At 37.2% G+C, this 15,529-nt stretch overlaps 1 protein-coding gene across 10 annotated transcripts in view; it reads left to right on the forward strand.

The window, feature by feature from the left end:
- EPS15 (epidermal growth factor receptor pathway substrate 15) overlaps window positions 1–15,529 on the forward strand; it is a 142,349-nt gene that overhangs the window by 11,097 nt on the left and 115,723 nt on the right. Inside the window, exon 1 of one of the 10 annotated variants that reach the window (XM_061412002.1) lies at window positions 13,534–13,560. The exons of the other annotated variants lie outside the window; for them this stretch is intronic. Coding sequence (XP_061267986.1) covers window positions 13,549–13,560 — 12 coding nt within the window. The 5' untranslated portion in view covers window positions 13,534–13,548. Of the gene's footprint in view, window positions 1–13,533; window positions 13,561–15,529 lie in introns of those variants that run through there. 10 annotated transcript variants of the gene reach the window in all.

A 15,529-nucleotide genomic window follows, 5' to 3' on the forward strand; every position in this document is an offset into this window, starting at 1 on the left:
TGTGTGTGCGTTTGTGTGTGTGTGTGTGTGAGAGAGAGAGAGAGAGAGAGAGAGCAAGCGAACAGAGAAAGAGGTCAATTTGGGGATAATAGTTCAGTTCATTCACTCTGTCATGTCCGACTCTTTGTGACTCTTGTAATATCTAATACTTATTTAACACTTATGATTTGTCAGGTATGATTTTTCAGTAATCCTTAAAACCTGATAAACAGATCATCCTTATTATTCCTGTTTTATAAAGAGAAAACTTAGGCACAGAGGTGAAGTAACTTGTTCAAGATTAAGCTAGTGCTAAGTGGTAGAGCCAATGTTATAACTTAGGCAGTGTAAACAACTCATAAATTGAATGAGTCTGTATTTCTGAGTGCAAAATAGCTCTGACAGAACTATTTATAGTGCCGTTCCTTGGTTATAACTGAACATATGTTCTAGGCTGCAACATCTTATGTAAAAATCAACTTTTTGTTAAATGGACCACATCTCTAGAAAGTGATTGTACCAAGTTATAGTGAAGGGTTTTTGTAAACATGATAGAATGTAGTTTTACATTTTGCAACCTCTAGGAATTTATTACTTACGAAACCTAAGCTTATCTAGGTTAGTGTACGTCATGCCAGTATTTACTTTTAAGCTAATATTCTCTTGAATGTGGTAATTTGGACTTGGAATTCCTTCAGTATCTTATTACTGAAGATCATACTGTATATCAGAGAAGATTTTCCCTAAAAAACAGACTATTTATTAAGAAAAACTTAAAGAACTGCTATGTGTAGGGATTTCTGACGCTCCAGATTTGAACATTGTCGAGGGCTAGGGTGAAATACTGGGAGATCTTGGACTTTGCAATCAGAATGTCTTAGGTTTTAAGTCTTTTGTTTGACTCTGTAACAAGTTTATTAGTCTCTTTCTTTTTTAGCTTATAAAATGGTGAATAAACTTAATCTGTAGGATTTGTTGTGATGAGTATGTGAAATAGTGGTTATAAATGTCTGGGATTAGTTTAAATGGTGGTAGCTATTAATAACAACAATAACTATTACTACTGCCATCTCTACCCAAATACTTAAAACAGCTAGATTTTATTATAGGGCTGTTAATTTTTATGAAATGTTACACTTTATTAGAATTTTCATAAATCACTGATACCAGGGATTATTGGTAACTTCATTCCCATCTTATATTCACTAGGTACAACATAGTTATATCATTATGCATATATTAAAAATATGAAGATTACATGCACTAAAGGTGCTTCCCTTATTGCCATTCCACCTCTTTTATTTCAGAAGACATTTGTTGAATGCCTCCTGTGTCCCCGCTATGTTAGGCCTTGGACATACAAAGAGACTAAGACCTAGATTCATGCACTGAAGTACCTTTTAGTCTTCCAGGGAGATAAACATTGACTCTTGGGTGATGAGTACTGTGATGCAGGATAATAGAAGAAAGAAAGGCACTTGGGTGCTGTGGAGTATCCTGTGATTATAATGGAATTTTTTGGTGGTAATTTAGTTCTTAAATTTTTCATTGTTTTACAGTGCTCAAGGTTGATACTATGGGTGACATTTTAAACTGTAATTAAAAGGACAACATAAAATCATAGGAGTATTTGATCCAAGTTAAACAGTATTTTGGTGCATTGGGTCCACATTGTGGGATATCATATCTGTTTTCTTAGAATTTATTCTCTGCTTTCTGTCTGTAATAAAGCAAGAATTTTTAACCTAGAGCACAAGACATTAGGCAGGGGTTTCAAGGATAGGCTCAAAAAATCTTTGATCCTTTCTAAAATAGTATGTAAAATAATGAGTATCACAATTCAGATAATGGGAAAGGCACTAAGTACAAGACCAAATTGGATTTGAATTCTCCCTCTGCCACTTACGCTCTCTTGTCATGGGTGACCAAGACAAGTTATTTAAACTCTCTGACTTCCTTTTTCTTATGTATGATGTATACACATTGTTGCAATGTAAGAATCATTGAATAAATAGCAGTGATGTTTTTAGAATCCGCTTGCTAGTTTCTACAAAGAACTGTTTTGGAATTCTCATAGAGATTGAGTTGACTTTATGATTAGTGGGAATGTTGCTGTTTTAACAGTGTTAACCCTTCTGAATCCATAAACATGGAACTTTCTTGAACTCAGCTGTTAGTTCTAATAGTTTTTTAGTAGATAGCTTGGGATTGTTTTTAATACTAGAGCACGTTATCTGTGAATAGCGATAGTTTTACTTCTTCTTTTTCCAATCTGATGTCTTTTATTTATTTATTGTTCTTGTGTAATTTCCCTGGCTAGAATCTCTAATACAGTGTTGGATAGAAGTGTTGAGAATGGACCCTTTTTCTTATTCCTTATATTTGGGGAAAAGCATGCACATGTATATCCCTGGAGAAGGACACAGCAACCCACTCCAGTATTCTTGCCTGGAAAATTCCATGACAGAGAAGCCTGGAGGGCTACAGTCCATGGGGTTGCAAAGAGTTGGACATGACTGAGCAACTAAGCACTGAGTACACTGAGATGTAAGACAGTGATAAGAGCTGGGAAGAACAACAGAACAGATTAGGTAAGAGCGCCGTAAGTCGGAAAGGCCTCTCTGAGGATGTTACATTTGATCAGAGATCTGAATGAAATAAAAAGTGAGCCATATGATTATCTGTGGAGATGTTCCAGGTGGAGGCAACAAGTACAGGAGTCTTGAGATAGGAGTGCTCTTTGCAGTTGCTTGACTGGCTCCTTTGATTTAGTTTAGGTGTCACTTGTGTCTTCCTCAGCTTTTTCTTAGTTTCTTATGAAATAATTCAGACATGACTTTTATTGACTTTTCTGATTATGTCTCTCTTATATATCACTGATCCCATAGCAATAGTGTTTGTTCCCTCTTGATGTACTTATTACAGTAGAGATACACTTATTACAATGGATTGTTGCTGTCTTTTTTTCCCGCTGGACTGACTTCTCAATGTCAGGGACTATAGTTTCTTATTTTATTATTCCCAGTATCTAGGCATAAAGATGTACCAGAGATGTCTAAATGGATCAATATCTAAATGAATGCAAGAGATATCTAAATAAGTAATGAATGAACAGCCATGTTTTTTTACTTTTTATTTCCTCAGTATATTTCTCTTTGTACTTGTTTCTGCCTGATAATAATGATAGTAAGTATAGTTTATGTGAATAATTTTTTGTCTGATAGTCAGCTTAGTGCATCAAATACATTTTTGTATTTAACCATTGTGTTATAATTTCTTTCTTTTTTTTCCTCTATTTGAAGATTAAGGTCCAGGAGGGCAGAAAAGTTGTTTTGTTTGTTCATCTCTGTATCAGAAGTGCCTAGTATAATAACATATCAGCAGTTGTTTGAAAGAATATGTTAGTATGTTAACCTTGAGTCTTCTGCTGAATCACATAGATAATACAGTATAAACCATATTTGTATAATACTCCTATAGACCATGAACTAGGAGCTTTAAGCAAAACAGATCATATTAGATGTTCTTAACCCCCACAACTGCTTTCCCTCAGCAGTACCACATCAAGTCTAATGTTCATATAGGTGCTCCGACTAGAGTTACATTTTCTCAACTAGAGGCTGAGACATATGGCCTAATAATTACACTGAATACTTGAAATTCAGACTGGATAAGTATTATCTCTATACACATGTGCCAAAATTATCCCTTCCTCCAACTTCATAGTAGAAATTCTTGTTCCTACTATCTTCCATTTAGAGGTTAAGCAATTGCAAATCCTGGTGTAGATAATTCTCTGCATAGTCTGCATTAATGATCAGTAGACAACCCCTAGAGCAATATTTGTATTTTTAAAAAATTGAAGGATAATTACTTTATGGTGTTCCCTTGTGGTTCAGTGGTAAAGAATTTGCTTGCCAATGCAGGATACACGGGTTCAGTTCCTGGGTTGGGAAAATCCTCTGGAGAGGGATATGGCAACCCACTCCAATATTGTTTCCTGGGACATCCCATGGACAGAGGAGCCTGGTAGGCTATAGTCCACGTGGTCGCAAAAGAGTCGGACACGACTCAATAACTAAACAACAACAATTACAATGTTGTATTGGTTTCTGCCAATGAGAAGTTTGCTTTGCTGTTGTTTAGTTGTTCAGTTGTGTCTGACTCTTTTGCATCCCCATGGACTGTAGCCCTTAAGGCTCCAGTTTGCTAAGTAGGCCAAATAACAGATGGGTGGAATGTGTATGGTTGAAGGTAACATACTGCTACTATTTTACTAAACTATGGATTGAAAAGCAACAGATCTTTTCATGATATGGTATAGGTAAGCTGACCATATTTTTCCAGTCAAAGGTTCAATTTGACTGAAAAAGGATGCTTTGTAGTTCCTGGCTTTTCAGTTTATTTCCAGGAAAAGACAATGAAATAGTTGCCAGGATGGTTCATCATATGAAAGTCAGTCAATATAGCACTTTAATAGAATGAAGGGAGAAAATCTTGATAATCTTGATGCAGAAAATGCACTGACAAAATTCAGCACTCTTTCATGATGAAAATACTTAGCAAACTAGAAATAGAAGGGAACTTCCTCCACGTAATAAAGGTTACATGTGAAAAACCCACAGCTAGCATCGTACTTAATAGTGAAAGACTAAAAGCTTTTACCCTGTGATCAGGAGCACAATGAGGATGCCTGCTTTTCCATCTTCTTTTCAGCATGATACTGGAAGTTCTAACCAGAGCAGTTAGTACAAGAAGAAGAAACAACATTCAGATTAGAAAGGGAGAAGTAAAATAATGTGTTTGTAGATAACATGATTTAAAAAAAATATATTGTGGTAAATAACATGAGATCTGCCCCCTTAACAAGATTTTAAGTGTGTGTTATAGTGTCATTAACTATAAGCACATAGTGGAATAGCAGATCTCTGGTACATGGGTTCTTTGATAACCCAATATCAATTCTTTTGGATAAACACCGAGAAGTGGGATTGATGGATCATATGGCAGTTTTATTTTTAATTTTTTGAGGACCCTCCATACTATTATGAACTTTTTATATGTAGAAAACCCTAAAGATTCCATGAAAACATTCTTAGAGCTGATAGACAAATTTAGCAAAGTTGCAGAATACAAAATCAACACATAGCTGCATTTTTATACACTGCTGCTAAGTCGCTTCAGTCGTGTCCAACTCTGTGCGATCCCAGAGACGGCAGCCCATCAGGTTCCACTGTCCCTGGGATTCTCCAGGCAAGAACACTGGAGTGGGTTGCCATTTCCTTCTCCTTTATACACTAGCAGTAAACAATTCAGAAAGGAAATTAAGAAAACAATTCCAAGGACTTCTTTGGCAGTCTAGTGATTAGAACTCCCTGCTTCCAATGTTGGGGGCATGGGTTCAATCTCTGGTTGGGGAAGTAAGATCCCATATGCTGTATGGTACAATCAAAAAATAAACAAAAATAATAATAATAATAAAAACAAGTACATTTATACTACCATCAAAAAGAATAAAATGCTTAGGAATAAATTTAACCAAGGAAGTGAAAGACTTGTACAGTGCAAACTGCAAAACACTGCTTTGACTTAATGTTTGATTGTGATAATTAAGGGAAAATAATGGATAAATGTATGCAATTGTAGGTTCATAATAAAAATTGTTCAAGTTACCTTTATTTTGATATTAAGTTGTCTTAAAGCTTCCCTGGTGGCTCAGCTGGTAAAGAATCTGCCTGCAATGTGGGAGACCTGGGTTTGATCCCTGGGTTGGGAAGATCTCCTGGAGAAGGGAAAGGCTACCCACACCAGTATTCTGGCCTGCAGAATTCCATGGACTGTATAGTCCATGTGGTCACAAAAAGTTGGACAGGACTGCGTGACTTTCATTTTCACTTTGTCTTAAATAGAAGGTGGGCCTTAAAACTAAAGGTGTTTTAGAATTGGAAAATACTGTAATACTTCTCTGTTATGGAGATTCAAATGATAGAATGCATATGAAAGGTGCTGTTAAATGATGGTAAAGATAATATAATAGAGGTAACAGCCTAACAATTAGGAGTTAAAGTTCTGCAATCAGACTTCTTAGATTTGAATACTGGTGCTAACTCTTAAATGTGAAAGTAAAGTTAGTCATGTCCGACTCTTTGCAACCCCATGGACTATAGCCTACCAGGCTCCTCCATCCATGGAATTTTCCAGGCAAGAGTACTGGATTGGGTTGCCATTTCCTTCTCCAAACTCTTAAATAGGTATGTGCATTTGAGTCAGTTATTCAACTTAGTAATGTCTCATTTTCCTCATCTGTAAAATGGATATAATTTTATGTGCCTTGTCAGTTTAAGTGAACTCAGTGGGTAAAGTGGTTAAGACTAGTACCTGGTATATAGGGAATGCTCAAAAAGGATTTGGTGTATGTTATTTACTGTGAAGCTGTAAAACGACAATATTTGTATATATATGATTTTAAAATGTTGTGTATTTAAGCCTATACTTTATAATTTAACTTGCGTTTTAAAAACATGTTATTTTATTATTTTTTGGCCACACTGCATGACATGTGGGATCTTTGCCCTGACCAGGATTCGAACTCATGCCCCCTGCATTGGAAGTAAGTCCTAACCACTGGACTACCTGGGAAGCCCCTAACTTGCCTTTTTTAAAAGCAGCATTTCATTGCTGATTCTTTTTGGTCTCTTGGAGCTCCATTAACTGTGAAAAAAAATTTTTGTCTGATTTGTGGAAAGCTTGTATTTTTTTCCTATGTAATCTACTCTTCATTTGACTGTATTAAGTTTTAGCATGTTTGTTTACCTTCAACTAACAGGTCAGCTCTACTAATCAAATCTATTAGTTCTGGCCTATTAAATATCCCACCCCATTGGATATCAACAGTAAACTCTTGAGAGTTTGCCCTCTCCTATTTTTTAAGTTATTACATTGATGAAAATTCTTTTTACCAAATTGTTTGCTGTTTTGTAAATGAGAAATGGAACAACTAATAAACATGCAAAAAAATGTTTAATTCATTTTAAGAAACTGATTTATTTAGTAAATGGTGTTTATTTCAAATTATGCTTGAGATAAAAAAAGGCTGTGTGGATATATTTTTGAAAATGTTAGGTCTGTAATATGTAAGGAATTGGCAAGCATTTCTGTTGATTTATATTCTTTGGTTGGATCTCTGTGGCTCCAAATACCAGTCAGGAAGTATAAAACTCACTTTATTAGCTAGTTTTATTCATTCTTACATCAGAACACTTTCGTGCAAGTGGCAACTGCGTGGAATGGCAATTCTCTCTTAAGTGGAAAGGAAGTATGGTAGTTTATCTAATTGATAGGTCTAAGAGTAGAGCTGGCTTTAGGTGTATTAGGGTCACAGTGATACCACTACTCAGTTTTCCCTTCATATCTTGTCTCCAGTCTCAGGTAGGCTTTCCCATTATAGCACTAAAATAAGCACTAAAAGCTTCTGGTTTATACACTTTGTAACTCCAAGTGTGGTGGAAAAGAGGGCCTCTGTTCCGGTAGCTCCCACAAAGGAACTGTGATTTTCTCTGGTTGGAGTAAAGTCACATATCGTCTTGGAATAATCGTTATGGAAAGTGGGTTGAAGAGTATGTTTGGCAGAAAAATTTGAGGTTACTGATTGTTATGGGTTGAATTGTGTCCCCCCCCCCCAATTTATATGTTGAAATCCTAACCCCCCAATACTTCAGAAATATGACTTTACTTGGAAATAGTCATTATGAATGTAATTATTTAAGAGGAGGTCATAAAGGAGTGGGGTGGGCTGCTGATCCAAAATCACTGACGTCTACATCAAAAGGAGAAATTTGGACACAGACACATGCAGGCAGAATGACATGTGGAGGTTGGACTTAAGCTGCCACATGCCAAGGAACTACCAGAAATAGGAGAGAAGCCTAGAGCCGATCCTTCCCCAGTACCTTCAGAAGGAGTTTGGCCCTGCCAGCATCTTGTTTTGGACTTCTGGCTTCCAGACTGTGAGACAATAAATTTCTGTTCTCCAAAGCCACTCAGCTTTTGGTACTTCATTATGGCAGCCCTAGCAAACTAATACAGTGGTCATGAGTTTATAGTTATACCAGTCTGTCCTGTTGAGTGACTTTTTTAGGCTCAGCCTCAAAGAAAGAGGATAGTTGGGTTCATCCAGGTTTGGAGTTTTGCTGTACTTGTGTGTTCTAAAAGAGAACAAGAGAATTTAGATTATTGACAGGATTATTGAAATTGATGCACCACCATAGGCTATAAACTGAATGATGAGGGACATAAAGCAAAGAGATGGTCTGGTCTGATAGGTCACAGTCAAAATGAAAGGGTCCATAGATAAGAAGTCTTATAAAGGTCAAAGGAAGATCACTTGAAAGAGAAGCTTATGGTTGGAGAACAAGATGCTTGAAATAGTGGTTTGGGATATAGAGCAGTTTGGATAAAGGTAGAAGAGCCAGGAGTGAGGTTACTATAGGAGTAACAGGATGACTGGGCCATAATATATCCACATTGGTGGTACTTTGTAAAACTGTTTTGAAGAGACCATTGGTGTTAAGGGCATCAAGGAAGTAAAAATCCAGGTTGTTGGATGGGTTATCCAAGTCTATGGTGAAGTCATCCAGTTGATGGAGGTTTAGGGTGGAGAAGAATACAATGAGTCCTGTGCTATAGCCTCAGGTGAGTGAGGTAGAGGAAACCAGGAGGTTAAAATATAACAGTTATAAGGAAAGGGAGATAGTAATTTTGCTGAAAAGTAAACATCTCAAGAGAGCAGAGTTTTATTTGGTCTTTGTTTTAAAAACAAAGACAATGTGGACAGGCTTCACAGGGAAGCAGAGGGTTTTAATCCCATTTCTGGAACCTGAGATAGGAAGTTAAAACTGAACAGCAGCCATTTGAGAGGGCTTCAAGGGAGTAAGAGATGGTTTCCATTAGAGCAGGGGGTTGGAGGTAGCATTCTGAGAAAAGGCTGGCTTTTCTCTTCAGGAGAGGACCAGCTGTTATTTTATGTAGGGAGGTAGAGAGAACATTCTCAGAAGTTGAGGAAAAAGGGACTTGCTTACTTTTTTCTTTCTGTACTAGATTAGTAAAGCCCTTGAGAGCAAGGACTGTGTAATTCATCATGATGCCTGTCTCAATCTTTGGCAAGTGTTAGGTTATGAATAAATGTGAAATAATTTATATTCCCAGCAGTATTTGAGAATGTACTGCAAGAAGGAATTTCACTAATAATCATTTATCCAGCTCATAAACTTCGTATTTTTTGAGGGCTTTCATATGTAGGTATTGTGGATTTGATGGTGAATAAGATGTGATTTTCTACTCTCATGGAACAAATATTATAGTGAGGGCAAAAATAATGAGAAAACAGACAAAATAAAAACAATATGTAACAGGTCTCTGAAGGAAACAAAGCTGAAGTAGAAAATTTTAAAAAGGGCCTATTTTATGATGATCTGTAAAGGACTCTGAGTGGGTAACATTTAAGCTGAGTCCTAAAGAAATTGAAGACACCACCTATGTTTTCAGGAACAAAGAATGACATGTGGAAAGACTGAGTTGAGACAGAGCTTGCTCTTTTAGAAGAACTGAAATATCAGTAAAGTTAGTGGCCCTAAGTGTATCTGGAGAGGTGAGCAGAAGCTGAATCATGCAGGGACTCAAAGTCCTGTCAGGGAGTTTAGATTTAATTTTTCCTCAAATGAGAAGCCATTGAGGGATTTAAACAGAAGAATGTTATATTCTTATTTGTATTTACATACACTCTGCAATCTGTGTGAAGAGAAATGGATAATAAAAGCAGAGAGGATGGATTAAATGTTCTAGTAGTCAAGATGAGATATGAACTGCGGTAAGGGGAGAGGTGGATAAGTTCAACGTATGTTTTGGAATTAGAGTTGTACTTTAGTATTTGCATATGATAGATTGTAAAATTGAGAATGAGGGACATGCTGACAGATTATTTGGCTTGTGCATCAGTGGTTGGTGGTAGGAGAGGAATAGACTCTTGGAGAAAAAAAATATACAAGTTCTGTTAGATGCTGGGAGACATCCAAGTGGAGATATAAAGTAGGTGGTATATAAGTTTAGAGTTCAGAGACGAGGTCAGAACTAGAGATATGATATTCACCAACTTAAGTATAGTATTTGAACCAGGGGGATTGATGTGATCATCTGGTTGCCCAAACGTGTAGAAAAAGGACATGAGAGATGAGGCTGTGAATGTCCTTTGTAGAAGGTAAAGTGCTATACAAGTGCAGAAAGTGATTGTTTTGTTTTACTTGTTCCTTATTTGAATTTTTATAAATCCACGTATCATTCATGCTTAAAGATAATGCCTCTCACAGTGATTTCTGTTTATTTGGGGCTGGCTAGAATAGTATATGTAGGACTCACTGTCTTCTGATGACAGACCCAAAACTGGTCTTTGTATTCATTCTTTGTCACTCTGCCACCCAGATTTTTTGGTCAGGTTGAATTGGATTTTACAAAAGCTACTCCATTACTGGTTTGAGTTGCTGGTATGGTCTCTTTATAATCCTTCAGTAGTATATAGTATATAGTATAATCTTTCAGTAGTATATAGCTGTACTCTCTTTTGAAATTCTTTTGTCTACTTAAAGTCCCTGTAATCGTTTATTTCTGATAATCTCCAAAGCAGATGTATTCTTAGATTCAGATTTTGAAAACTTTTTTAGAATACTCTTCTTAGAGTGTTCCTAGGTCTTTGCTAGCTGACTCATCAATTTATAATGATTTGTTATGGAACAAACATGAGATGTTTGCAGAAGAGAGCATTGCAAATTTTATTAGAATATAAGCAGTTTCAAGGGCAGAAGTCCTATATAATTTTTGTAACCCCAGTACCTAAACCTATTGTTCTGTCTCTAAAAGGTCTCCAATCCATGTTTATTAAATTATTAAATGAGTTACGAATAACAGAGTTGAGGGTTTATACTGTATATTCTCTAAGGGAACTGCTCAGATGGCTGCTTGTGTTTTCTTGGGCCCCTCCCGACCAGCTCTAAAGTGAGGACTGCTCAGATGACTTGCTTCCCTCCACCCTCTATACCCAGCTCCTTTTAAATTTTCTTTTTTACTGACTTGCTTTTGACTCTTCAGACAGCTTCTGATCGCTATTTCCTTTGTCAGTTTGGATTGCTGTTGATCACTATCGCTGTTTATTTTTTTATTCTTGTCCTCTTCCTTTTACTGTTTGTTTCCAGCCTGTTTTCCTTTATATTGTGAAATGCATAAGTCTTTTTAAAAGGACATCATGAGCCTTCAGAAAGTTTTAGTCTCCTTCCCTGCGAGTCAGTCACATGTGAACATAGGTGTGTAAAAGCACACGCTCTTCTGGTTGTGTTAATTTGGTACTTTGGTTGTAGGAGTAGCTGTTCCATTATTTGAGGGGTGGTGGTGGTGGTTGTGGTGGAGTAGTTGAAAGGATATAGGGGTTAGTTCTCCTTCTGGTTCCTCAGATCTCTTGAAAATGGAGTATTAATTAGATGGCTGAATTAAAAATAACTGAAATTTTTTGTGTTAATATGTCAAATACACTTGCATGGCAAGTTACCCAGAAAATCATGTTCTTTATCACACTTTTAGAAAATGTTCGCGAGTACTAAATTGTTAATCATTACTTTTTTTATAGAGAATAAAAATAAAAAGATTTTGAGTGGTACTTTGCCTGCAGATGTCCATATAGTCAAAGCTATGGTTTTTCCAGCAGTCAGGTATGGATGTCAGAGTTGAACCGCTAAGCACCGAAGAATTGATGCTTTTGAACCGTGGTGTTGGAGAAGACTCTTGAGAGTCCCTTGAACTGCAAGGAGATCCAACCAGTCCATCCTAAAGGAAATCAATCCTGAATATTCATTAGAAGGACTGATGCTGAAGCTGATGCAAAGCTCCAATCCTTTGGCCACCTGATGTGAAGAACTGACTCATTGGAAAAGACCCTGATGCTGGGAAGGATTGAAGGCAAGGAGGAGAAGGAGAGGACAGAGGATGAGATGGTTGGATGGCATCACCAGTTCAATGGACATCAGTTTGAACAAGCTCTGGGAGATGGTAAAGGACAGGGAGGCCTGGCGTGCTGCAGTCCATGGGGTTGCAAAGACTCGAATACGACTGAGCGACTGAACAGCAACAACAAATTGGAAGGTTACAGGTTCCCCAGTAGTCAGCTATGGTACTATTCCATGATTCTTTTTCATTTCAGGATCCAGGCCGAAGGAGCACCCCCTCTTTTGCACCCCCTCTTTATGACTTACTATTCTCTTGGCAGACAGAAAAGAGCAAGAGCTGGGGGAAACACACAATAGCCCTTAAAACTTCCACCTGGAACTGGAACTTCCTCATATTTCATTGGCCAGAGTAAGTCACATGGCCAAGCCAATAGTAGGGTACTCACAGAGAGGCACTGTAAGTCATATGGCAACAGGCAGGGCTGTTAATATTCTTGTTCAGTTCAGTTGCTCAGTCATGTCCGACTCTTTGCGACCCCATGAACTGCAGCACGCCAGGCCTCCCTGTCCATCACCAACTCCCGGAATCCACCCAAACCCATGTCCATTGAGTCGGTGATGCCATCCAGCCATCTCATCCTCCATCGTCCCCTTCCCCTCCTGCCCCCAATCCCTCCCAGCATCAGGGTCTTTTCCAATGAGTCAACTCTTCGCATGAGGTGGCCAAAGTACTGGAGTTTCACTTCAGCATCAGTCCTTCCAATGAACACCCAGGACTGACCTCCTTTAGTATGGACTGGTTGGATCTCCTTGCAGTCCAAGGGACTCTCAAGAGTCTTCTCCAACACCATGGTTCAAAAGCATCAATTCTTCGGTGCTCAGCTTTCTTCACAGTCCAACTCTCACATCCATACATGACCACTGGAAAAACCATAGCCTTGACTAGACGGAACTTTGTTGGCAAAGTAATGTCTCTGCTTTTTAATATGCTGTCTAGGTTGGTCATAACTTTCCTTCCAAGGAGTAAGCATCTTTTAATTTCATGGCTGCAATCACCATCTGCAGTGAATATTCTTATAAGAGGAGAATAAATGACAATTATAATACAACCTACCAGACCTTAGGATGATATAACAGTTTGTAACAACTTTTTTCTTAGTAAAATTTATTTGTTTTTTTCCTTAATAAAAATGGCAGCCACCTCCCCTTTTTTTGGTTTTCGTTGCATTAGTTAGGATATTGGTTCAAGCCAAAATCTCAGTGGCTTAAACAGGAGAGAGTTTACCTCTTGCAAGTAACTGTCCAAGTAAGATAAGTAATAGAGGGCTGATGTGGCAGCTTCATGATAGTGTCAGAGACATAGACCCTTTTTCTCTATTGCTCTTTTATTTTCAACCATGTTTTCCATCTCACAGTCTGGTGGATCCTCCACGTTTCACAGCCATATCTACCTTCTGGACAGCTGGAAGAAACAACTGGGAGGTAGAAGACATTCTCCTTCCCTGTAGGTGCACAACTTGAGAGCTGGGCACGTTTTTTCCTTTCACATTTCATTGAGAGAAACCGAGATTGCAAAAGATGAGAAATGTACGTTTTGGTAGGTGTCCGCATGTTCGAGTAAGGTTTAGGGGTGTTATTATTAAAGAAAGAAAACGGTAAAGGATATTAGGGAACAGTTAGCCATCTCTTTTTAATTCAATTAGTTTAATTGGAAACCTATGAAGAGTAGATATTATTAGCACTTTACAGATAAGTAGGCAGGCTTTTCAAAGAGGAAATAAATTGTTCATGATCTACCTAAGAAGTAGTGGAATGGGCTTTGAATTCAAGCCTATGTGAGAGTTGTTTTTTGTTTTTTTTTAATAACATTTTGTTGGCTTCCTAATGTCTTATTTTCAAGCACTTAAGATTTTTTTCAGAGTAGTAATAAATAATGTTGACTGTTTAGAAGGGATTCTTCATGTATTTATGAATATTTTACTTTGTGAAAAATGATACGTGTTTATGACCTAGCCAATGAATAAATAATTGCTTCAAATTATAATAATATTAGAAATTTTAAGTAAGGTTTTGACTTTTGATAACTTTAGTTTAAAAGTTTTCTTTTAGAAATTAGTTACTAAGTATTCATATATAATTTTGCATACTGATGGCACATTTTTGGATTTTACATTTTTTCCTAAGCTAAAAATATCTTAATTGTTTTGTTCTATAAAATTAGGGAAGTGCTTATTATAAAAAATATTTTCAGAGAACACAGAGTAGTATAAAGAGGAATGTAAAAATCATTTGTAATTCCATTACCCAGAGATCATCACTGTTACCAGTTTAGCTATGCCTTTCAAAATTTTCTCTATGCATTCATTATGTGTGTTGTATCTATGTGATTTTTTTAAAATCTAAAATCATATTTCAGTAAAAAAGAAAAAAAAGACTATTTTGCCAAGATGCACCACACTCTTTGATCATCTTACTTGATGAGTGAATTGGCAATATGGATGACTTTTTTCCATTCTCATTTAGCTGTATTGTATTAGTGTAGTTGATCAGCACAGGATGTACTTAATCACTTACTGAGCTAACACCTTCTCAAATGTATTTATGTAGTAAGCAATGAAGCTATTTTCTTTAGCAGAATATTTATACATTTCTTTGGGAGTAGTACTCTTGCCTGGAAAATCCCATGGACGGAGGAACCTGGTGGGCTGCAGTCCATGGGGTCGCGAAGAGTTGGATACGACTGAGCGACTTCACTTTCACTTTTCACTTTCCTGCATTGGAGGAGGAAATGGCAACCCACTCTAGTGTTCTTGCCTGGAGAATCCCAGGGACGGGGGAGCCTGGTGGGCTGCCGTCTATGGGGTCGCACAGAGTCGGACATGACTAAAGTGACTTAGCAGGGTGAATATATAATTTTTTTTTCATACTGGGACATGTTTGAGAATGAAAGGGACATTACAAGTATTTAAAGTTACAAAAAAATTTTTTTTGCCATCAAAAAAAATTTTATTTTTATTATACTGAAGTGTAATATAGATCAGTAAAATAGTTCTGTTTTCAAAAATAAAAGTTTATAAAATACTTGTTTTATAGTACAACAAAATAAAGTCTTTACTCAGATACACAGATGACACCACCCTTATGGCAGAAAGCGAAGAAGAACTAAAGAGCCTTTTGATGAAAGTGAAAGAGGAGAGTGAAAAAGTTGGCTTAGAACTTAACATTCAAAAAACTAAGATCATGGCATTCAGTCCCATCACTTCATGGCAAATAGTTGGGGAAACAATGGAAACAGTGACAGACTTTATTTTTGGGGGCTCCAAAATCACTGCAGGTGGTGACTGCAGCCATGAAATTAAAAGATGCTTGCTCCTTGGAAGAAAAGCTGTGACCAACCTAGACAGCATATTAAAAAGCAGAGACGTTACCTTGCAGACAAAGGTCAGAGCTATGGTTTTTTCAGTAGTCATGTATGGCTATGAGAGTTGGACCATAAAGAAAGCTGAGTTCTGAAGAATTGATGCTTTTGAACTGTGGTGTTGGAGAAGACTCTTGAGAGTCCCTTG

This window comes from Bos javanicus, chromosome 3, assembly GCF_032452875.1.
Source record: "Bos javanicus breed banteng chromosome 3, ARS-OSU_banteng_1.0, whole genome shotgun sequence".
In the NCBI taxonomy this organism is placed as follows: Eukaryota; Metazoa; Chordata; class Mammalia; order Artiodactyla; family Bovidae; genus Bos; species Bos javanicus.